At 39.0% G+C, this 25,410-nt stretch overlaps 1 protein-coding gene across 2 annotated transcripts in view; it reads left to right on the top strand.

The window, feature by feature from the left end:
* LOC122813471 (serine/threonine-protein kinase TNNI3K) overlaps window positions 1-25,410 on the top strand; it is a 2,121,983-nt gene that overhangs the window by 358,200 nt on the left and 1,738,373 nt on the right. For both annotated transcript variants that reach the window (XM_044085806.1, XM_044085805.1), the window contains exons 3-4: window positions 7,908-7,993; window positions 8,129-8,226. In XM_044085806.1, the coding sequence (XP_043941741.1) occupies window positions 7,908-7,993; window positions 8,129-8,226 (184 nt within the window). The remainder of the gene's footprint in view (window positions 1-7,907; window positions 7,994-8,128; window positions 8,227-25,410) is intronic.

The following is a 25,410-nucleotide window of genomic DNA, read 5'->3' as shown; positions in this document are numbered from 1 at the left end:
GGAATGTGGGGTAGGGGAAGTAGGTATATTTTGGGAGGTAGGTTGGGGAGATAAACAGACAAGACAAACAAGATGCATACAGGGGCGGAATATGACACATGGGGTGGGTGAACACCATTGAAGGGGAAGGGTGTTTGGAAATCGCAAGCCCATGAGCCCACAGATGGCAACAGTGGAACTGAGATCCCCACCCATGGGCAGTCACCACTGCACCTTCACAGCCCGGAGATTGGCTGTGCTAGGGGCTGCATAGGAGGGGCAGGCTCACCTGTGAATCACGTCACTCTTGCCTCGAGCTGGCATAGAGGATCAGTGACTGAACGCTCGATCTCCCTACACACCACAGCCCGGACCGTTCGGAGGGTGATAGGTGGCCCTCCTCCGACCATGCTTGCACAGGGTGATGAGCCCCATCCCCTGCAGTGCTTCCACCCAAAGGTGGCACAGGACCAACGGAGGAGGAGGTCCCGTGCTGGGCACCGGACCTGCTGGTGCCAGGTGCCATTGCCAACTGAGGTGGGACAGGTGGGTCCGCTGGGACCGGCCTTCCCATACGTTATATGTTTAGGAGGATTTACTGACAATATGGGTTAGTAATAGCTAACAGCATTCCAATTTAGTTGTAACAGCATACAGTAGTATTCCCATTAACCCAACACACCAGAGTTCCAACAGTTGAACAGCAAGCATAACACATGCATATATAGAACAACAGTGGGCATTCCAACAGCATGCAGGATTGATTGGTGGCAACAGGTGACCAAGATTGTGGTATGTGAACAGGGCACATGCATCAAAGTAAATGCAGATATTTATAAACCAGTAGGACATGCGCCCCAACAAATGTTATGAGATTAGACATACCCATTGAGGTGTGGAATTGCATTGTTTATGCACATACAGTAGGGTGTAAAAAGATACCTCCATTAACAACTTATATATACTTATAGTTTACACTACATTCCTATTGACTGCAGTTATATATCCCCTACATGTATTATTACACTAGGCAATGTCCGTTAAATTGTAAAATGGGTTTTGCTAGTTCTTGATATACCTGACCTGTATCTAACATACAAACTGTCCTGGATGCAGATGTTACTGCTACATATTTATATATTTCATTTATATTTATATATCTACATATCTGGATGTGTTCAGGTGACATTATCAGGTATATGTTGACAGCCCCCTACATTTCTAGAAGCACACTGACATTTATGGTGAACACAATAACAAGCTAGTCATGTGCCAGATTAACCTGTACATGCCAGCCATGAACCGACAGTTGAGGACTGTATATATGCTTAACAGCTACTGGCACTCCCTTCATTCACTTTATATGGGCCTACCCATGTGTGGGTTGACTGAGCTTAATACAACAGTACTATTTCTATAATGCAAGGGTACAACAACATATCGAAGAAAATGACACGGACACACTCCAGGAATTATACCTTTATTAATTACATTACACACTTTTCTAGTGGCTCTCTCATTTATTTGATATATCAGTGCATGCAGAGGTCTTTTATTCAAGACATATTATACCTTTATTAATGGGTTACAACACCTTTTCACGCTGTCTCACTTATTTTATATAACAGTACATGCAGAGAAGTTATTCAATGCTCATTATACCTTTATTAATGGGTCACAACACTCTTTTGCAGGCTCTCTCACTTCTTTTATATGACAACACATACAGAATAATTACTAACCTGCCTGGTGGCGCAGCCTTAGCAGCCGATTTGCATAGGCTTGCTGATTCGCAGCATGGACACCTGCAGCTGTGAAGTAAATGAAGGGATATTGAGACATACCTATCCATAGCATATACTACAATAGCAATTCTTACATACTTCATTCCATGGCTACATACTCAGTAGTGGGGCATTTTCCATTTCATGGGCCTCCTGTATCCACTGGTTCAGTCGGTCCTCCTTGCATCTCTTCAGGTCTGAGAAATCGTGTCTGACCTGCTCACAAGTCCGAGGGATGCCTGTGGCACTGGTGAGATCATGTGCTAGATGGTTCCAGGCTTCCGCTTTGTACTCAGTGCCCTGAAACTGGCCCTGCAGGAGTCTTGCATCATGATGATGGACAAGGAGCCAAACTATTACTTTTGACTCCTCAATGCCCCACCATTGCGCTCGAAAATGAGAGCCCTCTCCAACACCGGCCATACTGTCTGTAGATGGGAGCTACAACCAGTTATGGCAATTATTCCCACCTATGGAGCTTAAATATGCCTCCTTTCCCGCACTTATTTTGATTGGCCAGTTATGAAAAATCTCAGCTAAAAGCAAACCTGCTTAGCAATGGGTAAACTTCCATTGATATATATGAGTGTGTTGGAAATGCATCCATATTTAAAGCTGTCATGGCTTAGTGGTTTAGTACTTTGATTATGATGCACAGTATTCCGGGTTCGAGGCCTGTCATTGCATTTTATTTTACTACTGGCCAGACCGGCTAGGAGGTGTGGCTGTGTTTAGCCGACTTTGCTCAACTTGGCCCAACATTGCTCGACATTGCTCTACGCTGCCCGATGTTGCCCGACGTTGCCCAACGTTGTGCTAGTTAGCACGTGTGCAGCTCCACGCGAACATGATTTGTTTGTGCCAGTTGGCACGATGCACAGCTCCATGCAAAACTATTGCACTAGTTAAAGCAGTGCTAAGCTATGAGTGATTGTACTTAACTGTGCTTAATACTAGTAAACTTTGCTTAGTAGTGCTTCACATTGCTTAAGATACGTTATTTTTGCATTTATCAGTATGCATGACCATTCCACCTTCTTATATATATATAAAATATCGTTCACTACCACATAGGCCATTTCAATGCATTTTACTGAAATGTAAAAGGTAAATGTCAGGAATTCTTTTTATGCACACATTTCCTACAGAAAATAGGTAGTTGAGTGGTGGGACTCGAACCAGGAATGCCTCCTCTTTGTGCGAGGGCTCTACCACTACGCTATTGCTATTTGGTTTAATTTGCATATAAATAGTTTATTATCCTCTTTGATGTCTACACTTCTAACTGTACCTAAGCAATGGGCAAACCTGCACATACATGCGCAAATACGGGCAGCTATATTGGGAATAATAAAAAAAAGGAAAGCTTTACATTTTAAACTTGTACAGGGATTTAGAATGTGGGGGAGTGTAGTTTTGGGTATGTGGACATTTGAGCGGACTTGCTCATTTCAGTTGACATTTGCAGTTTAGGCACTTGCAGGGGCGTGGATATTTGGACTGCTCGGCAGTCTGACATGCCCCCTGCACTCGTGCATGCTCTGTGTTAGCCTTAGAGTTCATAGGTTCATAGGTTCATAGGTTCATACTAGGCTATCTGCCCAAGGGCATTTATAAGCCTAGCCCATAGTTATGTGGCTTTCGCCACCCCTTTAGTATGAATAAAAACTATGCCTATCATTTTGCTGTGCCTCTGTCAAGCAGTGACACTGAAGTAATCCCTGGGGTATATCTGCAATCTCCCATCCATTGGTCAAGATTCCTCTTGAACAAGGCCAGAGAGGTGCTCTGCCTCACATGTACCGGGATTTTGTTCCACAGCATAGGGAGTCTCTGGGTGATGAATCTGTCCCTCTAGCACGTTCTATTTATAACCGTGTCAAGGTTTAAGTCTCCCACCCTTGTGGTTTTGAGGGATCTAGATTTTTTGAGGTGAAGCATATTCATCAAATCTGGGTTTGACATGGCCTTATATGTCAGGCACAGGTCACCTCTGAGCAAGCGGTATGAGACTGAATAGAGCTGGAGTTCTTTCAGTCGGGCAGCATAAGACATATTTTTGAGACCCTTTATCCTTTTGGTGAGGAACTTTTGGGGCCTTTCAAGCTGCAGCAGGTGTCTGGTCAGATACATTCCGAACGGGGCATTGTACTCAATCATAGGTCTAATGAGTAATGAGTAATGAGTACAGGGGGACGATGACCTCCCTTGATCTAGATGTGAATCCCTTCATGATCAGGTGGGCGATATAGAAGGTTTTCCTAACTACTTTAGCAACATGAGTGTCAAACGAAAGGCTACTGTCAACCTGGGTCCCCAGATCCCTGATGACTTTTTCTGTGCTCAGTGGATTGCCACCTATATGGTAGCTAGGGGTAACCTTGTTTTTCCCGAAGGGTATGACTATGCATTTTTGGCGTTTAACTTCAGGCCATGGCTCTGGCACCAGTTATCCGTTTCTGTGAGGCCCTTCTGGAGGATATCTGTGTCAGATGTGTTTTCGACTATGGCCCAGTTTGCAGTCATCTGCAAACTTTGTCAGCCATAACCTTCCTGTGTTTGCTTGTACTTCAGAAAAGTAGATGCCGAACAAGAGTGGACCCAGGACTGAGCCCTGTGGGACACCACTTGTGACAGGCTTTGAGTCTGACATGGCTCCAGCAACTCTGACCCTGTGGGTTCTGTCACTTAGCCAGTTTGCAACCCATCTTGTGATGTATGGGTTTACATTCAAGCTGATGAGTTTTTCGATGATACCTGAGTGGGGTATTGTGTCGAAGGCCTTTGCCAGGTCGAGGTAGGCTGTATGGACTGCCTTTCCCTCATCAATGGCCTTGGTGACTGTCTCGAAAAAGTCAACCAAGTTTAAGAGGCAGGATCTGCCTTTGACAAAGCCAAACTGGGTTGGATCCAAAGTCTGCAAGTTCCCTATGTCTTTATTGTTGAGTCGCCGTGCCCTCATGAATATGCATGACATGCTGACATCATACTCTTAGACTGCAGTTTCCGTGTAAGACTTAGTTACTCTTACACGGAGGATTAGTGAATCCCGGCCCATATCTTTCACAAACATCCACTATAAGTGACAGAGTTCCAGGCCACCATAAAACAACAGCCAAATAGCTGTATCCCTCCATGACTTGATGCAGGAAGGAAGGAAGGAAGTAAAGAAAAGAATGCTACCCAAGTAGTGCTTAGCCAATATATCAACAACAGCCAGTGATCCACAAAGCTTTAATGAAAAATAGCTCTAGCGCCTCGGCACACAGGCCTTCAAGGAGTCAACACATAGCAGTCAAACACCTTATTAAATACTACTAGCAATTGACATCAATACAAAATCATCCAATCACAACACAAAATATCACAATAAAATTTTCCAATTGCATTCAGCATTTAGACAAACAGTGTGCCGAGGCGCTAGAGCTATTGTTCATTAAAGGTTTTTGGATTACTGGCTGTGTGTCGATATATTAGTATTGTTTTCCTTTTTTTTTTCTGGTTGTAGTGCTTAGCCAATCTCTTCCTGCCAGCCCTATAAATATGACAGGCTCATGTTCAAGCCAAGAAGGCTGATTCCACACATGGGGGCTTTAACCTTGGGAGGTTGCAAAATGATGCCTGTCACCTCAAAAAGTAGGTTATTACTTCCTGAGCTGCATAAGTACTAAAAAATGTACACCAGAAGTTGGGGCAACTAAATAAACAGTGTACTAAACAGTGTAGTAAACAGTGTACTAAACAGAACAAAGGGATAACATGAAGCTGTTTCAACACATGCTGTCAAAGGAGGTGGGTAATGTGGAATAAACCCTTAAGAATAAGGACAGTAAGAAACTAATTTGCATGAATTCTTGCAATGACAACTCATGCATTAAAACAGTGTACTTTGGTGCTAACTGCTCAGTATAATAGAAAAAAATATTCAGAAATATATTGCTGGATAACTAATAGAAAACACAAAAACACTAGAACACAGAGGTGATGTAATGCATTTTATTGGCTCCTACATAAACTTTGCATTTACACAAGGTTTTATGTTGGAAGTTATAGAGTGTCTGATGATAGATGCAATACTTAAATATCCACTTGTGCCTAGAAAGGGAAATACATGATTTCTGTCTTATTGGCTTAAAATAAAAAGTTCATATACGTGGCATGACAGTTACACTTCAAATTCAGATATATTGTGTGTGTATGTGTGTGTGTGTGTGTGTGTGTGTGTGTGTGTGTGTGTGTGTGTGTGTGTGTGTGTGTGTGTGTGCGCGCGCGTTTACTTGAGAGCCTGTGTGTCGGTTTATCAGCCTGAAAATTTAGAAGTCCAGGTTATGTTTTGCCATAAAGTCTACATACATGTTACATTAAAGTCAGATTCATTTAGCAGAGAAGATAACTTTGACAAGGCAGTAGACAGAGCAGTACAGCTGCCATGGTAACAGCTACCCAGCATAAAGAGAGAACTCTGTGTGACAGAGTCCCACTAGTGTACAACATACCAACAGAAATTTAAAAAGTGTAAGGGGCTTCCAATCAATATTTAATGAGCATGACAAGCTGAAAAATATTTTTCAAACACTCTCACTATTGTCCTTTAATCATCCACCTGATCTAAAGAATCTTCTGCTGAGATGCACACACAGATCAGAACAGAACACAGTCCAAAACGGTACTAAACCCTGCAACCATCCATGGTGCAAACCATGTCAGATGAGTTGTATGGCTTCCAACATAGCAGCTTCACAGAAAAGAAGTTCCAAAGTACAAGGATCCTTCACAGGCACTTCTAGAACTGTGGTTTAGCAAATGCAGGAAATGTCAATGTTATATGGGAAAAAAATAGGCCAGGCACTCAGACTTGAGGATGAAGGCCCATAGACACATGGTTATATGAAAAATTAATGGCAACCCAGTGGCAGTACGTTTTTCCTAGTCTGATCATTATGTATCATACATGTTGGTTATGATTTGTCATGGACATTTCTGTACCCCTTTGGGAAAAAATGAGCAAAGAAGATTAAGCTTATTAAATTGTTTAATTTTGCAGTCAATAGTCTGAACCTGGATATCAGTTTTATAAGGCACTGTAGCACTTAAGAAACTTTCTCTCTGAGCAACTAACAGTGAACACAAATAATATGTACCGAAGGGAAGTAAATGTTTCCTATCCTGATTATACATAATTTTATGAGGAATTCACCCTGAATCCCAATTGCTGGCTATCTCAGAGAGTTAACATCAATTGTAAGATTACTGAGGTTTGCATCTTAGCATCTGTGTTTTATTTATGGTGAAATAGTAGTTACTATCACATAAGGTAACATTCTAGTTAGAACTATATTTATATAAATATCCATATATGGTAACCATAATATATAAATATATATATAGATATATATATATATATATATATATATATATATATATATATATATATATATATACATATATATATATATATATATATATATATATATATATATAGATACACACACACACACACACACACACACACACACACACACACACACACACACACACACACATATATATATATATATATATATATATATATATATATATATATATATATAAACAAAACAATGCCCAGGACAGAAGGTATCAAAGGCACAAATCAAGCAATACAGAAGTTCCAACGATAAATCCACTGGTCTGAGGAAGCGGTTTTACCGTGAAAGCGCTTACGTTCATTAAACCTTTGCATCAACCAACAAGAGTGTGTTTTTAAACCAGTGGATTTATCGTTGGAACTTTTGTATTGCTTGATTTGTGCCTTTGATACCTTCTGTCCTGGGCATTGTTTTGTTTATTTCTCCAGGGTTTGGTTACGTTTTTTGGTATATATACATATATATATATACACACATACATACAGACATACATACATACAGAGAGATAAAGATAGAAAATATTATACACAGGGCACAAATGCTCACAAATGTATATGGAATGTTCACTTATACATAAAACAGATGTAAATGTGAACACTTAAAGGATTGATTTCAGTGTTCCAGCTTAGTTAAAGATGTTTCTGAGATGCTTGAAATAAAACTAATACATCTGTTTTTTTTTTAATGTTAGAAAAGGTACAATGATGAATTATAATATTTGAATCTACATTTTCAGCTCTGATGAAGCCTTCAGCAAGGTCAACATGAACTATCGAACAGAAAATGGTCTCTCGCTTCTGCATATGTGCTGTATTTGTGGTGGTATGTATAATATCTCAGATCTAGTGAGTGACAAATTCTTGATATCCTTTAAACTGATGTACTTTTGATAGTGTTTAATCACTGTAAAATAGCCTATGTGATAAATCATAAAAAATGCTCACTATTTTCTTTCAGGGAATAAGTCACACATTAGAACACTTATGCTGAAAGGGTTACGACCCTCAAGACTAACACGAAATGGATTTACAGCTCTTCATTTGGCCGCATATAAGGTAATGTGCTAAAATCTGACAAGTGCTTTTATTTTGTTACCTTGAGTGGCTTTTTTGGAATTATGCTTCTGTTAGGTTTTAGTTGTCATTAACCTGCTAAGGTTCATTCAATCCAGTTTGCTGCTCTTAAGGTTACTATTAAGAGTTTTGAATTCACTTAGAGGTTATGTACTACTGCATTTTATATGTGCCCTTAACTTTCTGAAGTGTTCTGAGGATCAGGAACTCTGCAGTGCTTACATTACAAGTCCTTACAAGTAATAAACATTTAAATGAGGAATTCCTTGATAGACTAGCACTTACCTCTGGAAATAGAAGTTTTTCTTACACTTAGTGATATACAGTTTCCCAGAGAATCATACTACAGAAAAACAGATTTCATGATTTTCGGAAGGTCGATAATATGGTCTTGACCATATGACATTCGACCTTCCAAACACTCTATAATCTGATATAAACCCATATGTAGATATATATATATATATATATATATATATATATATATATATATATATATATATATATAATTATAGATAGATGGATAGATATATGGGTTTACTTGCTATGTTATCATCAAAAACGTCAGACTCAGCCTCAAAAGGTCAACTACAAAAATGTTTACAGGGCACTGCGCATTTGTAAGGAAAATTCTCTCTCAATGCAAACTAATAGTTAAAAAAAGAGGAAAACATTGAATTTTGCAGGGAGGGGGAGACCTCTAAACTCCCACTCCATCCCTGTTAATTATACATAGTAACTCTGAGAGTGTACAATCTTTGGGGAAGGAGCATATTCCTCAACTCTGGAGTTTGTCAGTCTTGCTTACCTGTTGATCATCTGCTTTTTTGACCAAAGTGAGTCAACAAAACAGATGTCGACATTTGCAAGTTTCTGCCACTTTTGCCAGACCCATAAATAGATAGATAGATAGATAGATAGATAGATAGATAGATAGATAGATAGATAGATAGCTATTGGCAGATATATATATTTATTAATCTTTTTATTTATTTATTTATTCATTTATTTATAACTTGTTTACTAGGACAGAGCACTAATGATAAGTTAACGATTTCTATCCCCACCCAAGATATAGCTGGAAAAATAGATGCCAGTTATCTGTAGAGATCCTGCCTGACATGTAAGGTTGCATCTTTTATGTCATTCTCTGCTGCCCTGACAACATGCCACAAACATTGCAGGAAATACAACACATAATCTTACATCCTGAAGTTCTTCAACTGTTGTTCTCAAGAACACTTTTTTCCTTTGTGGTTCTGCCAATCTTTCCAGAACCTCCTGAGTGTTATATTATAGTACTGTGTATTGGCCCAGTGCATCAGTTCACTCCAATTACAGTTCACTGATCTCCAGATTATCTCACATTAATATTTCCTGCTTGGTTGTGGTGTTTCTACAGTTGCCTGATTTTTCCAGACATTTTATAGATTTCCTTCCTGGTGCTTGGATGACTTCTCCATGTAAGCAATCACCATGCCAATAACAAGTCCTCCAAGAAAACTAATGACAGAGGCAACTATGTGCCTGCTACGTTAACTCCTAATTAAATTTTAGGCTGTCATATGTAGTTTACACATATGCTCATTTTGAATTCAGTCATTGACTAGCAGTCCATGTATGACAAAACAGTCTCTCATACACTTCAGCTCATTTTTTGTTAAATGGGTAAGGGCCAGTTGTTATGTGTGTTGTGATGAAAGATCACTGGACTACAATAAATAATTTTCAGTGACTGAGGGACTATATGGGAGTCTTATTGATTACAAGAATTTAAACATATGAGATGCTCTATGAACTGCAGATAGAGAGGAAAGAAATTGGTCTTGTCATGCCAACACCCAGCTAGGTTCTACTTATGAGGGATGGATATACTCTGCTAAATATCATTGTCATCATCGAATCCCTTTTGCTATTTTCTGCATGAGGTTGTGGTGACCTGTCAACTGTTGCTACCTCTGTTGATTCAGTGCCACTCCCCTGCCTTCTTTTACAGTCATGCCTGACTATTACAGGTCATCTTTCACACAATCTATCCATGTCTTTGCTGCATGTTCTCACTTCCTCTTGTCTTCTTCATGTCTTTCCCAAATCTTCTTCACTGTCATCTTCTATTTTCTGGAATGTACCCAAACCACTATACTCTGTTCTCCTTTACCTTTTCTGCAATTGAAGCTATTTGGGCTTCTATTCTAATGTCAACATTCCTTTGCTATCCCATAGTGTACACTGTACCACCTGGCGCAGGCATTTCATTTCCATCACCTCTGTCTTGCTCATCTGCTCTGCCATCAATACCCAGGTTTCTGCTCCATACAAAAGCACTGTTTCCACCACTGTTTTGTACACCTTACTTTTCTGCACCATACAGAAGCACTGTTTGCACCACTGTTTTGTACACCTTACTTTTCTGCGCCATACAGAAGCACTGTTTCCACCACTGTTTTCTACACTTTACTTTTCTGCACCACACAGAAGCACTGTTTGCACCACCACTGTTTTGTTCACCTTACTTTTCTGCAATACACAGAAGCACTGTCTGCACCACTGTTTTGTACACACTACCCCTGATACTCTGTACCAGTGGGCTTCAGCCCACCTAATTCTAGCTCTGACCTCCTCATTCAGAGACTTCCCTTCTTCTGAACCACCCCTGTAAAACACTTGCAGCTGTTAACCTGTTCCACTATTTTGCCTTCTGTATCAATTTTCAGCATCTTCTGGTTTCCCTATTTGCTGTCATTATAGTTGTGTTATCTATACTCAGCTTCTTTCCTTGTGCCTTCAGTTTTTCATTCCTTTCCCCTATAATTTAAAGACGTTTCTGTTCAGAGTATGCATGTAATGCCACATTATCTGCATACAACATCTTTGTTGATCTATCCCCTTCAATCTGTTTGCCAATGTATTCCATCACTATTATGAAAAAAAGAGGTCTCAGAGTTAAACCCCGATGAACACCCTCTCCCCACTCCCACTGGGAACTGAAGTCCAAACACTGTTCATATAAGTGCCATTAAGACTTTGTACATAGCCTGCAGTAACTGTAACAATATTTACAGGATTTCAAACCATTGCAAGTGCACAAGTCAGTTTTCTTGGGACCTTGATATATGGTTTCTCCAAGTCTAAAAATGCCCATTTGGACTCTTTCCTCATCTCTAGCTTATTCTCCGCTATATTTTTCACTGCAAATATTGGTTTGGCTTTGTTGCATTTAGCTGAATCTGAACTGCTCCCATCTTACTTTCTACTAGTCTGCATATTCATTAATCAATCACCCTTTCCAGAACATTCATGCAATGTGATAGGAGTTATAAATCTGGATATTGCCCAGTGTTATAAATGCCCCTTTTGTTCTTGTGCACTGGTGCTGCAGTGCTTATTTCCAGTTTTCTGGAATACACCTTTCTTTGGGTCTATATGAGTTCGATGAAAGTTTGGTTCAGTGATCACCTAATCATCTACCTGTATTCAGCAAAAATCGCTTCTGCAATTTGCTGACTTTACCAGTGGCAAGGAAATACTTGCCTCACAGCACACTGGACCACTTATGAGTAAATCGAACCCACCCAACTGGGGGGCATTGCCCTCCATACCCCACGCTGAGGGGGGCTGCACCCCTCCAACTATATATACCAACTCTAAGACTGCACTACAGTAGAGAAAAGGGCAAAGTTGTGTAGTTGGCCATCTGCTTCTTTGCCATTGGTAAATTCAACGAAACATGGAAGTGATTTTCACTGAATATGGGTTGATGATTAGTTGTTTGCTGAAAGAAACTTTTGGTAAACTAGTATAGACCCCTTTTCTTTCCATACTACTTTGCGTATCCTCAGGAGCCCCAAGTGCCATTTCTTCCTTAACTCACACATCTTGATCATATCTGCAGTGGCCTCATCTGAGCCTGCTGCTTTCCCCTCACTTCAATTGCCTTAGTGTTGTTCTTACATCTTCTAAAGTGGACTCGTCTTTCTCTTTTATTTTAGGTTGTGTACAAAGCAGCACAGCATCTGTGGGGGGGTTCTTCATTCAGAAGCTGTTAGAAGTACTCCTTTCATCTGCTTTTAATGTGCTTTGGACTGGTGAGCAGAGTGCTGCTAGCATCCCTTATGAGTGGTGTCTGCTGACTACGTTCTTTATCTTTTTGAATTTACCTTACAATGTGTAAAAGCTTCATTGTGTCATCTGCTAAGTGCTTCTAATGCCTTGTTCTTTGATATTGCAGTGGCTCTCTTGGCTTCTTTGTTATCCAATTAATATTTCTTTTTTGCCTGGTCCATCTTTCCTTTGCTCCTTTCTTTTGATAATGCCTGGATTTCTGAATTCCACCACCAGTTTCTTCAACACCTGGCTTGACTGCATATCTGTTCTATAGTGTTTACACATGTTGTTTTGAGGAGCTGCCATTCTTCTTTGAGTCCATCTGTTTTCCTCTTCTTCTGGAGGTCCTAGAATCATGAGTATTTCCTTGCATTCTTGTGCTTTTGCTCCAGTCAACTTCCAGGTCTTCAGCCTAGGCTGATCGTAGAGACCTCTCAGACCAATGCTTGCAGCTGACTGTGGCCACTAGTGGTTTATGCTGTGGGCCAGCTATTTCACTGGGGATGAATTTGCAATCTCTGATTGTACCCCAAAGCCCTTTCTTTACTAGGAAGAAGTCCACCTGAACTGCATGTTGGAATCTTGTATATGGTCATGTGGTGACTACCATCAAGCCATTTGCCAGACAGAAGTCTAGAATGACCTGTCCTTCTTTATTTCTATTGCCCAGCCCATTTGGAACCAGGCACTCCTCATATTCTGTTCTGTCACTCCTGATATGAACACTCAGGGTCTGCATTATAAACACCATTTCCAACTATTCAAATATCATACATTGTATGCATTTGTTTCATAGTTACTGACTGGTATAATTTTATTTTCCTGTAAATTGTACAAAGTGTACACCAAATGATTTACTTGACAAATGGAAATGTGGTCAGCTTTTGATGCATCCATTTCATGCCAAACCTCAAGCATGAAATTCATATGCGTGTATTGTTTACGTCATGCATGGACTTTTTATAGCTTCTAGTCATTAATATTGGTAGATGATTTCTTCACAGTAATGCAGTGTGCACACAAAGACTGCCAGAATTTAACAAAGAGCCACTGCTCTGCAGTCTGATGAATGTGCTGAATTCCTAATTCATAAAGGCCTTTTATTTATTAAAACCATTAATGGTTAACTCAAACTCAGCACTCGGCGCTAAAGGCATCTGAGTCTTTTTTTTATTTCATAACGCTTGTTATGTAGCTCATTGTTTTTTAATAAAAAAATGTAATATTACCCCCTTAAGGCATGCAAAATAGCCATGTATAAAAATTTTCATTCATGCATTTAATTATTTATTCATATGCACAATAGCTGACTGATATGTATATGATAGCTGGATCATTTCAGTATTTGATTTGTGAGTTACAGAATCATACATGTTAATGTTCATATTGTTTTTTCCAAATGTATATTTATTATCAGCTCAGCTTGCTATTTACTTAAGTGGCCACAAGCACAATGGCCCAACTCTATAAAGTAGTGAACATGTTCTACATTTTAAAATCTCCAGACATTTTTTAACATATGTGTCATGCACATAAATTATGCAAAAAACTTATCAAGCCTGATGTTTCCTAACCATTCACATATGAAAATACAACAACCTTTATTGCACCTTCTGCTCTATGAACTAATTGCTGTGAACCACAGAAAAAAATAAAATATTTATTTTTTTATATTATACTTTCACTGATACTGGCAATGCAGCTGGGTGCAGAAAACACCAAAAGCTGACTGCAAGACTATCAAATGCATATAACTGAAAACATGGACATCAACACATCAGTATACTTGTACCGAGAAACAGCCTTGGCGCATGCAATCTTTTACTTTTTAGAAATTGAGTGGCCTCCAAAAGACATGCGTGAATGGGCATGCCTTCGCTGAAGGGTGGGCTTCGGGCTGGCAATTCGGCACCATAAAAAGTGATTGCCAATTATTAGCAGACCGGAGTTCAGCTGTGGCGACCCCTAACCGGGAAAAGCAGAAAAGACAAACAAAATAAAGCATCATTTTTTGCAAGGGAGACAATTCCCTTGGCCCCCCAATGTGGGGGGGCTTTTCCCTCCACACCTCCTGATAATTATATATACTAACTTCAAAATCACACAAACATGGGGTGAGAGCAAATCCCCCAACTCCTGGATTTGTTTGATTTCACGTCTGTCATTTAGCTGCCTAGTCAACCATATGAAGTCAACAAGGCAGTTGTCAACTCATTTGACTGAGTGACTGGCACCCATGTTTACATATATATATATATATATATATATATATATATATATATATATATATATATATATATATATATATATATATATATATAAACATGGGTGCCAGTCACCCAGTCAAATGAGTTGACAACTGCATATATATATATATATATATGTATATATATGTATATATATGTGGGTGTGTAGGTCCATGTCAGACGGATGAAAGCGCACTTCAATGAAGAACACCTCACTGAGACGACTCCACCGACAGGACGAATCCTCGACAATGGTAGGTCAATGTATTATGGAACGGGATACATTCCCATTTCCATAATCCACTCAAAGACCACATCACAACATGTACAGCAGGGGGGCAAGCCCCCTCTTCACCCCCAATGTGGGCGGCTGTGCCCCTCACACCACCCCTACTTAAATATACCAACTCCAAGATCGCACTACAGTGGGAATGGGACTAACTCCCAGTCCGCACTACTTACCATTGTCAGGGATTTGTCCTGTCAGCGGAGTCATCTCGGTGATGTGGTCTTCACTGAAGTGCGTTTTCGTCCATCTGACATGGACCCATATATATATATATATATATATATATATATATATATATATATATATATATATATATGTACACAGGATCCAGACACATGCTCGACTAGCATATGTCCGAATCACAAAACATCGAACACACATACATGAAAGCGCTTAACATCAACAAGCGCTTCTGTGTATGTGTGCCTGTTTCATAGATCGGACTACAGTGCGGGAAAGGGAAAATTCACTTTTCCCCACTGTAGTGCAATCTCGGAGTGAGAAAAATAAAGTAGGGGGTGTGTGGAGGGTGCAGGGGGGGCAAAGCCCCCCTGCAGAAAAGTAGATTTATTTTTTGAACTACACATACACGGAAGCACTTTTTGATGTTAAGCACTTTCGTCTATGTGTGTTCAATGTTTTGTGATTCGGACATATGCTAGTCGAGCATGTGTCCTAGACCCATATGTATATATATATATATATATATATATATATATATATATATATATATATATATATATATGTATGTATATATTTATCACTGTGACCTGCAATCTCAGGAACCCTTCCATCTCAGGACCAGTTCTCCAAAAACCCAGAATAAAATTATCCTTCACCAACCACAGCTTTTTTCCTTCTAAGCCCATCTTTGGCAGAAGCTCCCCTTCATGTTAAGGGACATCCCTGCTGATGGCCTCTATCCCATATTGAGTAGGGATAACAGTGAAGAGGTTGCAAACATCCATAGTTACAAAGAGTAAATCTTTGGGAATTAGTTCAGCTTCTAGTGAACAATGAAAACGTTCTAAAAAATCACTTACATCCCTCAAGATCTTCTCGGCCTGTTTGACATAGTCATAGCTGAAGGAATTCCCAAATATTTACTCTTTGTAACTATGGATGTTTACAACCTCTTCAGTGTTATCCCTAATCAATATGGGATAGAGGCCACCAGTATGTTCTTAACAGACTTGAATGCTAAGCATGATCTTATTTGTGAACTGCTGAGATTAATACTTGGATCTAACATTTTCACATACGGCAGTGCTTACTATTTACAGAATTGGGGAGTAGCGATGGGTACTCCATGTGCTAACAGTTACTCCAATCTTGTATTAGCCCAATGAGAGAAGACCAAAGTCCTAGATGAATTAAATCCTTGGTTGCATAAACTAAAATTCTATGGACGTTTTGTGGATGATGCGTTTATTTTGTGGGATGGCAGTGTCCAAGATTTATTTGATTTTCAAGAATACTTGAATGGGACCACTGATTTCCTTAGGTTCACTCTTAAATATTCAAGTAAAGAAATTGATTTCTTGGATGTATGACTCACCTATGATGTGGACTTAGGTATAAACACCTGCATTTATCGCAAAGAGACATGGAAGAACCATTACCTACATAGAAATAGCATGCACCCTCATCACATTTTCAAAAATATCCTAGAAAAATCAGATCATTAGAACTTCTGGGCTCTGTACAAGAGATCGTGATTTAACACAAGAAACAGCAGATACAGGACTTCTTACAGGATAGAGGCTATTTGGAATGAGAAATTGTTATGAGAGCAGATAAGCTGGAGAATATTAGGGAAACAAATGGATGTCCTTCATTCAGGAAAAAAGATGTGATGAGGCAAACAAAAAGGAATTCAACAGAGACAGCGAATCTCAATAAGACTGTAAATTGTCTGCTGATCTATAGTTCTGACTCCCGACTAGTATGTGACACCATGCGCAAGTACTGGCCAGTCTTGACAGAGAATGAAAAAATTAAAGAGATAGTAGGGGAGAAACCACATTTTACTTACAAGAACAAAAAGAACTTAGAAAGGATGCTATGCTTCAAAGATGGAGTTTTAAAAAGAATTGGATTCCAGACATCTAAGAAAGGTACATATAGATGTGGCAAATGCAAAGCTTGCCCTTATATAAACACCAGCCGCTGCTTCTCACATCCTATTTCTGGCCAAGACTTCCATTTTAATGGATATGCTACCTGCCTTTCCCGAGATTTAGTTTATCTAGCTAGCTGCAAGAAATGTGCAGCTTTCTATGTAGGTAAAACTAACCAGTTGTTTAAAGCTAGGATTATGCAACATCTGCGAGATATCACAAAAGCTGATAGCAACAATGCATTAGCCACTCATGTTATACAGTTTCCCACACACTCATTTACTTTTATGGTCTTGGATCACATCGTACCCAATTTTCGTGGATGTGACCTTAAAAATCTTACAGAAATACGAGAAACTGAGTGGATAATAAACCTTAGAGCCGACAGGCATCCAGGTATAAACAATATAGTACCACTGAAGCCTCTGCTTAAAAACAGATGCGTCAAAATTTTCTGAAAGTTTTCTTCATGACTTTATTTTAATGTTAGAAAGGCCTGATTTTTGCATCTAGAGCTATAGCTTTAAGATAATAAAAAGTGTGTTACACCTACTCAGTATGATGTTACTAAATGACAAACGTCTGATTGGATGGGACTATGTTTTCAAACTAGTGAATAGAGCTCATTTTTAGATCTAATAAAGGCTGAAGAGCCGAAAGCGCTCATCTTTTAGTAGAGATCTTGGATTTTATTCGTTTACCTGTTTGTTTGTTTCTATTAAAGGAGGAAGTGATTCTCATTGTGGTGGTTTTTCCAGGCTTTTATTCAGTTTTCTTTTTTATTAAGTTCATAGGTATGTACTAGGCAATCAGTCTGCAGACCATTACAAGCCTAGAAAAAAATATTCAAAAGTTGCTTCTAACTTCAAGGAGGCCAAAACAAGATAGATCAGTGGAGAATTTCAGGCTACGCATCTTATTATCTAGGTTGACCTTGAAGGTGGCAAGGGTGTTAGTCTGCTTGACATGTAGTGGAAATTTGTTCCAGAACTGAGGAATACATTGTCCTATTTATTTGCTGATAAAGGTTTTGCTCCTTTAACTGAGTATTTGAGGTCCATTACTTCTGAGAAGGAATAGGACGCCAAAGAAGGTTGGATCTTTCATTGCTTGAAAGGCTAGGCACAGATATCTTATGATTTTTTTATATTAAATTTCTACACTTCCTGTAGCTTATAAAACAAGGTGCTTTGAATTGTACTGTTGTCTACTGATGACAATCCAAATATGTCTTTGCCAGTTTTTTATTATCTGTTTCTATACTTACTGCATTGTATAAATGCCTCGTTTGCTGTTTTTTCTTACTTGTACTGTAATGGAAATTTTCTTAATTATTTTATTGTATTTTACTTTAATCATGCAATTTTCTTGCTTAGTTGTACTGTGGAGAATTTCTCCTGGGCCTCCGCTGAAAAAGGGCAATAGCTCAGTCAGACTATCCCGGTCAACAAATGTCAAATAAATAAAATAAAAATAAATAAATAAACATCAGAAGTTAAAATAAAAAAAAAAACAGATTTAAAGATGTTTTTGCAGGGGGGCCACCCCCCCTGTACCCCCACACCCCCTACTTAAATATATTAACTCCGAGATTGCATTACAGTGGAGAAAAGGGAAATCTCTTGTTCCGCATTCTGCAGACACAGCAGAACGAGAGATTTCCCTGTTCCCCACTGTAGCACAATCTCAGACTTCGTATATTTAAGTAGCAGGGGTGTAGCATCCTTGCTCCACTGCAGAATCCCTCACCTAAGGCACTCACAAACTTTATTTAACCCCCCCCCCCCTTCAGATGTTTGAGTTTCTGAAAACTCGATCATATGGTCTCCACCATATGAGTTTTGAGATTTCGGAAACTTGATCATCTGAAGTGAACCCATGAGCTGTACATGTCTCCTATATTCTGCAACCTGACTGCTTGTTCTATCTGAGGAACCTAGGCTAGGCCAGAAATTGGTCATTTTTGATCACTGCCCTACCCATGTAAACAAACATAAATAAAATAAAATGAAATAAAATAAACTATATGGACATTAGAAGAGTTGAACCAGAAATGACTAGCAGAGGCATAGCTAGGGTGGGCTGAAGGAGGCAACTGCCCCAGGCACAAGGTGTTGGGGGGGTGACTGGCCAATTCTGATCAGTCTTCAATGCATTACCACCATTCAGAAAATGAATATCAGTTTTACATGCATGGCAAGAACTGAAAAGCTGTTTTTTTGGTGCATTACCATTATTCCAATATTGAATTTGCAGTTAGAGTTTAGAATTGTAGCACTGTAGCAGTCAGTGTGTGGCATAAAGTGTTGCAGGTGCTTGCTATAAAAGTAGCACACAGTATGCTACAGTTTGAAAGGAAAGAAGGCTTTTTTTCCCTCAAATCCAAGTTTGCTCATCAACTTAAATTTGAGGGGGGCACCCAACCAGGAGATGGCAAATGGCATCGAGCACAAGAATAGCTCACTATATAACACCTCTGATAGTTAAAACTGATAAAATGAATGAGATTTTGAAAGGAGAGAAGCAACTCATGTTAAAACTAGTAGGGTTGAGGCAGGTGAGAATATATTTTAAAGTTGCACAGAGGTTAGTAAAAGCTGACAGTAATTACTTTGTATGTGTTTTTTCTCCTCTGCAGGACTGGTCTGATGGTTACTATGCCTGTACGCAGTGAATCCATTTGTGCTGTCGGTCAAGAGATAGGCATCTCTGGGCAAGTCTACACCCTATGGACTATTAATTTTTGCCCAGGCAGCCAGTTGGCCTAGTCATTCCCCAATAGCAATGGTCATGGTGGTAGGGGAAGGGCTAGCTTGCTGGTCATATAAACTGGCCTACCCATCCCTTCATGGAGCAGTCCCACTCACAACAGTCCTACAAGCTCCACTGCGTGCTGTCTGTACCTCCACATGCTCACTTGGTGATTTACTTATGCATATTGGCAGCACATCCTCATGGGCTCATGCTCCTCAGGTGCAAAACCTAGGGCTCCCACTAGATGTCACCCAAGAAATGAGTCACTGCCACCTATGTGCCCATGACAGGGCAAATGACGGGCTATTCACTCTGATCCTATCTGGCCACCTCTGCCAGATGAGCAAACCTCTTATTGAACTTGGGTTGCTTGAGCTGTAATCAGGACTTCATCCCTTTTTGCCACAGGAGCTGGCCACTTAGTGTCTGTACTAAATGAGAGAATGAGAGAGACAGGGATAAATTCCAACATTAGTAGCTCAGAGGGGTATTATGTCATACAGAAACATTAACAGATTAAGGATGAATGTGCAGTTAAAGAAGTGAAATCCATAAAACAAAGTAGGCAAATTAACTAGTTTGGTTGGGTTCTAGGATGCTGGTGAAAGAATGAATTACAATATTATGAATCAGTAATGCATAGTAAATGTTTGGATGTAAGTGGAAAGTCCATGATGGGGAAAAAGACTACAGTGATACTGTTATAACTGTAGGAGTAAGGGGCAAAAATGAGCCACTTATTCGGTACCCAGAAACTTTCCCAATAAACTTCCATCCCCGCATATTTAGTTATGCCATGTAACAAAGCTTATGTAATATGTTATACTTGTTGATATCTTAAGAAAGTATCTAAATACATGTATTATATTTGGTACTTGTGTAATACAGTGAAACTTGTTTCCATCGTGGCCTATGTTGAAAATGTGCTATGCTTATTGGTCCATCCAGGACAACTAGCAAAGAAAGAAAGAAAGGAAAAATGAAGAAAACATACAGAAATGTTTTAACTGTTGAGTAACAAGACAGTGGCCTTTCTAATTCAGAATTAAATAGTTAAGATTTTGATCTGTTCCTTGGTACTGGAATAATGGAGGGGTAGCTAGTGACTGAGCAGGTCCTAGATAAGGTAATATCAGAGATTATTTCTGGTGGAGGTTTCCACTATTTTTGCAAACCCTCTGAATCTAGTGCTACACACAGACCCTACCCAGAATACATAACTTTGCACAGCATGCAGGTCAGTCTTTCGTCTTGTTAGGTCTAATGAGTATGAGGTATTCTTTATTACTTCCCAAATGGATTTGTCCCATTACTCAGCATGTGGCAATACTTTTATTATCCTTAATGTTTTTTTTTTCAGACTAAGTTGCAGATTGTCTGCTATACTTGTAATCCTTTCTATTTTCAGGCCATCAGTCTTTAATTCTTGGTATACCCCTCTTCACACAGACTCGCAATGCGTCTCTTCCTAACACTGGTATAAGAGGCACCAGTTTCGTGCATCATCCACTGAGACATTTGTGTGTGTGTGTGTGTGTGTGTGTGTGTGTGTGTGTGTGTGTGTGTGTGTGTGTGTGTGTGTGTGTGTGTGTGTGTGTGTGTGTGTGTGTCTGTGTGTCTGTGTGTGTGTGTGTGTGTCTGTGTGTGTGTGTGTGTGTGTGTGTGTGTGTGTGTAGGGGTGGCACTAGCCAGGACATAGCAGTACTTGTAACAGTGACAGGAATATACAGAGACAGATTGTGCAGACATTGTAGTTTACCTTAGTTAATACCTTCTAAAAACATAAAATACACATGCAGGCAGAGGTGTGTGTTTCAAACCATTTGCAATGTGAATTGTACCCTTAGGACAGCCTGCCTATACATCCAAATAATGTTGCTAAAATATGCAGTATAGCTTTTCAAATCTGCATGATTTAGCCCAGAAAGTAGCTGTAAGTCTCTAAAATAACTTATACCTGTTTGTGCATCACTAAGGCAGATTAGGTTAGCAGGCATGGCAAACCTGCAATATAAGGTGCAGCCTACTTCTCATACAAATCTCTGTTAGGCTGTGTCCACACACTGGATACCTGTGTCAATCTGGTACTCTGCTTTGTAGGTAGTAGTACTGCAGAAATATAACAGACTTGAACTGCAGGCCTCCATGTTTCTTCTAAAATGAACTCCTTTTTTAGAGGAGATATGGGAGAATGGTAGCTTCTGCTAATGTCCACCAGATAGCATTTGCGTTGTGCATGAAATAGAATCACTGGATGCAGTAACACATCCAGACCAGCTGCTATAAGCACTTCTCTATATTGATGAATGTGAAGTTCACAGTCTAAGTTCTCATCACACTATGGGGCATGTAGTTGCTGTATGGATTGTGCCTTGTGTACATACCACACTGCACAGGTGTAATTATTTGCAGCTTCACTGAACAGCTAGGTTCACTTGCATACTTCATGCATAGCTCATTTAGGTACATCCATAAGCACTGTGTGCTTTGAGCTGGATATTTAGTGTCATCATATGTTACCTCATACTGTTACTTTGTTGCAAAATTCTTGCACTTACCTGTAGAACCTGCTGTGATCGCTTAGACTGACTCATGGGTTCTCTTATACCTATATATAGGCTTAGAAACTTGATCTTGTGTTGTTCTGACCCACTGGCTAGACAGAGGACATATATTCTACCAATCTTTTCACCTTAAGTACAGTCTCATTCTGTCAAGATACTAACTAACATAAAGTATCTCAATATTTTAAAAACAATAACTTGACATCCACTCACCCACCCTTTAAAGTAGTTGCTTTTTTGCAATGAAATTACTGGCATACTTTTCTTTTTTTTTCATATGTCCTCTAACAGTTTTTCCTGTAAGTTTCAGAAGTGAGCTAAAAATATTCACAATGAACATTTTTAACCTTACAACAGGTACTGGTGTTGTAACAGTTCTGCTGTCCTCCCTCTGGCTGATGCTAGTGGCTAGCAGGGCTACATTTTGAAATACCAAGACTCATAATAGAGCCCTGAAATGACAAGAAGAGACAGGAAAGCACTGAATGCCAGAAGTTTTTTCTTCTTTTAAAGCTGTTTTTGCAGGTGGAAAGCCCCCCATACCCCTGAACTTTATGTGTATATTACCTCCAAGATTACTATACATCAGAGAAAAGAGAATATTTCAATCAGCAGTTGTTTCAGACGTAGCCTATATATATATATATATATATATATATATATATATATATATATATATATATATATATATAAATCTATATATATAAGTCTGCATTTTCAGTCATTCAGTCTCAGAATTTCTAATGATATCCAGCCTGCATACCTGCCAAATGTCCTTGATTTGTAGGGACATCCCTAATTTTGCTCAACATTTTGTTCCATCCTTTCAAAAACTGGACATTGTTTTAAGAAATCTCAAGTTAAAAGTATGAGTATTTAAAAAATATCTCAATTTGATAGCATTTTTCCTAACTATTTTGGCTGTATCGCTAATTCTGGAGTAAAATGGTTCAAGAGCTATGGTAACAGGGGTTCCTATTACATAATTGACAGCTTAGGTCGCCGAATGCTTAAACAACAACTGTCAAAAGCTTAGAATAGCGAACGGCCACATACGCAAATTCTTTCCTCAGGAAATAAGTCACTTGGCCGTTATGGGGGATTTGCCCTTTCCCCAATATAGAGCAATCTCGGAGTTGGTATAATTAGTTGGGGGGGTGTGGGGGGCACAGCCCTTCACATCGGGGGTGTGGGAGGCGAAGCACCCCACTATGTTTGGGTTTTCTTGCTTATTTTGTTTCTGGATGGCCTAGCAAATTCTTTCCAGAGGAAAGAATTTGTGTATGTGGCCATTCGATATTGTAAGGTTTCGACGCTTAGGTGTAGATGTTTAAGCATTCGACAACCTAAGCTGTTGATTATATGATATCGAAGCGGTGACAGAGGTTGCACGATTGCAGTTATAATCTTGATAAACAGAAAAGGATTGAATTTCATTTCTTCCATTAATGCACGTTTCTAACTGCATTGCTTTTGTAAATATTTTACGTACCCCCTTTTATACTTGGTACATATGACACCCTCTGAAATCTGCTTGGACCTTTATTCATGCAGTGCCATGACTGCTTGCTAACTCTGCTTCCCAATGCACTTCTTGGTAAGCAGCTACAGAAAGGGATGCACACCTGTTGTAACTCCCAACTTTTGTTTCTGCTGCATTATGTGCACACCAGCCTTACATCCCTTGCACAACATTTCTGAATCTCAATATAAATAATAACTATATGTCACAAAACAAATTTTTCTGAGAAGCTACATGCAATGATCTAATGCATGAAATGAGTATGCTGTTCCTGCGAGATTTTAAGCAGATAAGCTTCTTATTTTCATAGCAGTGTGCTTCTGAATTCATCTAGTAGCCTTGATTTCTCCCTCTTTTTTTTTTTATTTTTTAAATTTATTTTCAATAACAACCTTCAACAATTCATGGGTTTTGGTGATGGTGGTGGTCGGAAGCAATACTGTAGTACTGGCAGCATTGCCCTGCTAGAAACATTTTCTTTAATAAAGAAACTTTTTTATTTTATTTTTATTTTGCCTTTGTTTATCAGGTTTGTCCAATCGGATTTAGACAAAAATCCTTTTTCAGCCAAGGCCAGAGAAGAAAAGCTCAAACCTTTTGCAAACATTTTAAACAGTCATTCGGTAATATAAATTAGCAGACATTAAATAATATACATTAACAATTATACATACATTTGTTAATTAAATTGCATTTGTATGAAAATAGAGTTACCTATTACAGTATAAAAGTCAAATATTAGTAGATATTGAACACTGAGCATATGAAGAGGTGTATTAGTGCACTTGTCAGATAGATACTAGATCATGTGATTAGGGCTTAGAAATTCAAAGAAAGGGAGGTGAGAGAAAGAACTAGGTAGGGCAGAAAATATTAATGTAGTTAAGAGATGGGTGTAAAGCAGGTTCAGAAACAATTATATGTGTGGTTATTATAAGTTAGTCTTGTCTGTCAACAATCATATAACATATACTGACATCTTTATACAGATATTTATATGTAAGCCTAATTTAAAATGTTGACACATTTTGAGATATTGTTCCACGACGACACAATAAGGCTTCTGAACTTCAGCCTGAATAATTGACCAATAGCTCCTAAAGTGATCTTATGTTTTATTAATAAATCTTTATTAGTAATTTGACTCCTGTTTGCATGTTTGTAAAGTTCAACTTGGTACTAAAGTACAGTCCCTGTAAGTGCTGTGTGACCTGCATATCTAGTATATAGTAAAGTGAAATCAATACTACCTGGTTTTAGTTGGCAATGCCTCAAATAGCCTCAAAAGTCTTGAAACTGGTTCAGCAAGTCACAAAAATGATTTCAGCCAGGGTGTTCCTGGGAGCCTGTCACCACAGGAAATTGTTATCTAGTAACAGACTATGTAGCTCACTCATCTTCATTTGATAAAATCTGTATGTGCCTTTTCATCATCAGCATTTCAGTGAAGTATGTATTCCTTTAACATTTCCAGAACTAAAGAGAAAAATCTACTAATTTATGAAGACACCCTTGTCAGCTTTTCTACACTAACCCAAAGTGGTGTTTCATATCACTCACTAAACCT

The sequence above is a fragment of the Protopterus annectens genome, chromosome 10.part0, assembly GCF_019279795.1.
Source record: "Protopterus annectens isolate FY-2018-M chromosome 10.part0, PAN1.0, whole genome shotgun sequence".
In the NCBI taxonomy this organism is placed as follows: Eukaryota; Metazoa; Chordata; order Ceratodontiformes; family Protopteridae; genus Protopterus; species Protopterus annectens.
The sequence above is the reverse complement of the archived record's forward strand: the minus strand, read 5'-3'. Positions and strand labels throughout refer to the sequence as shown.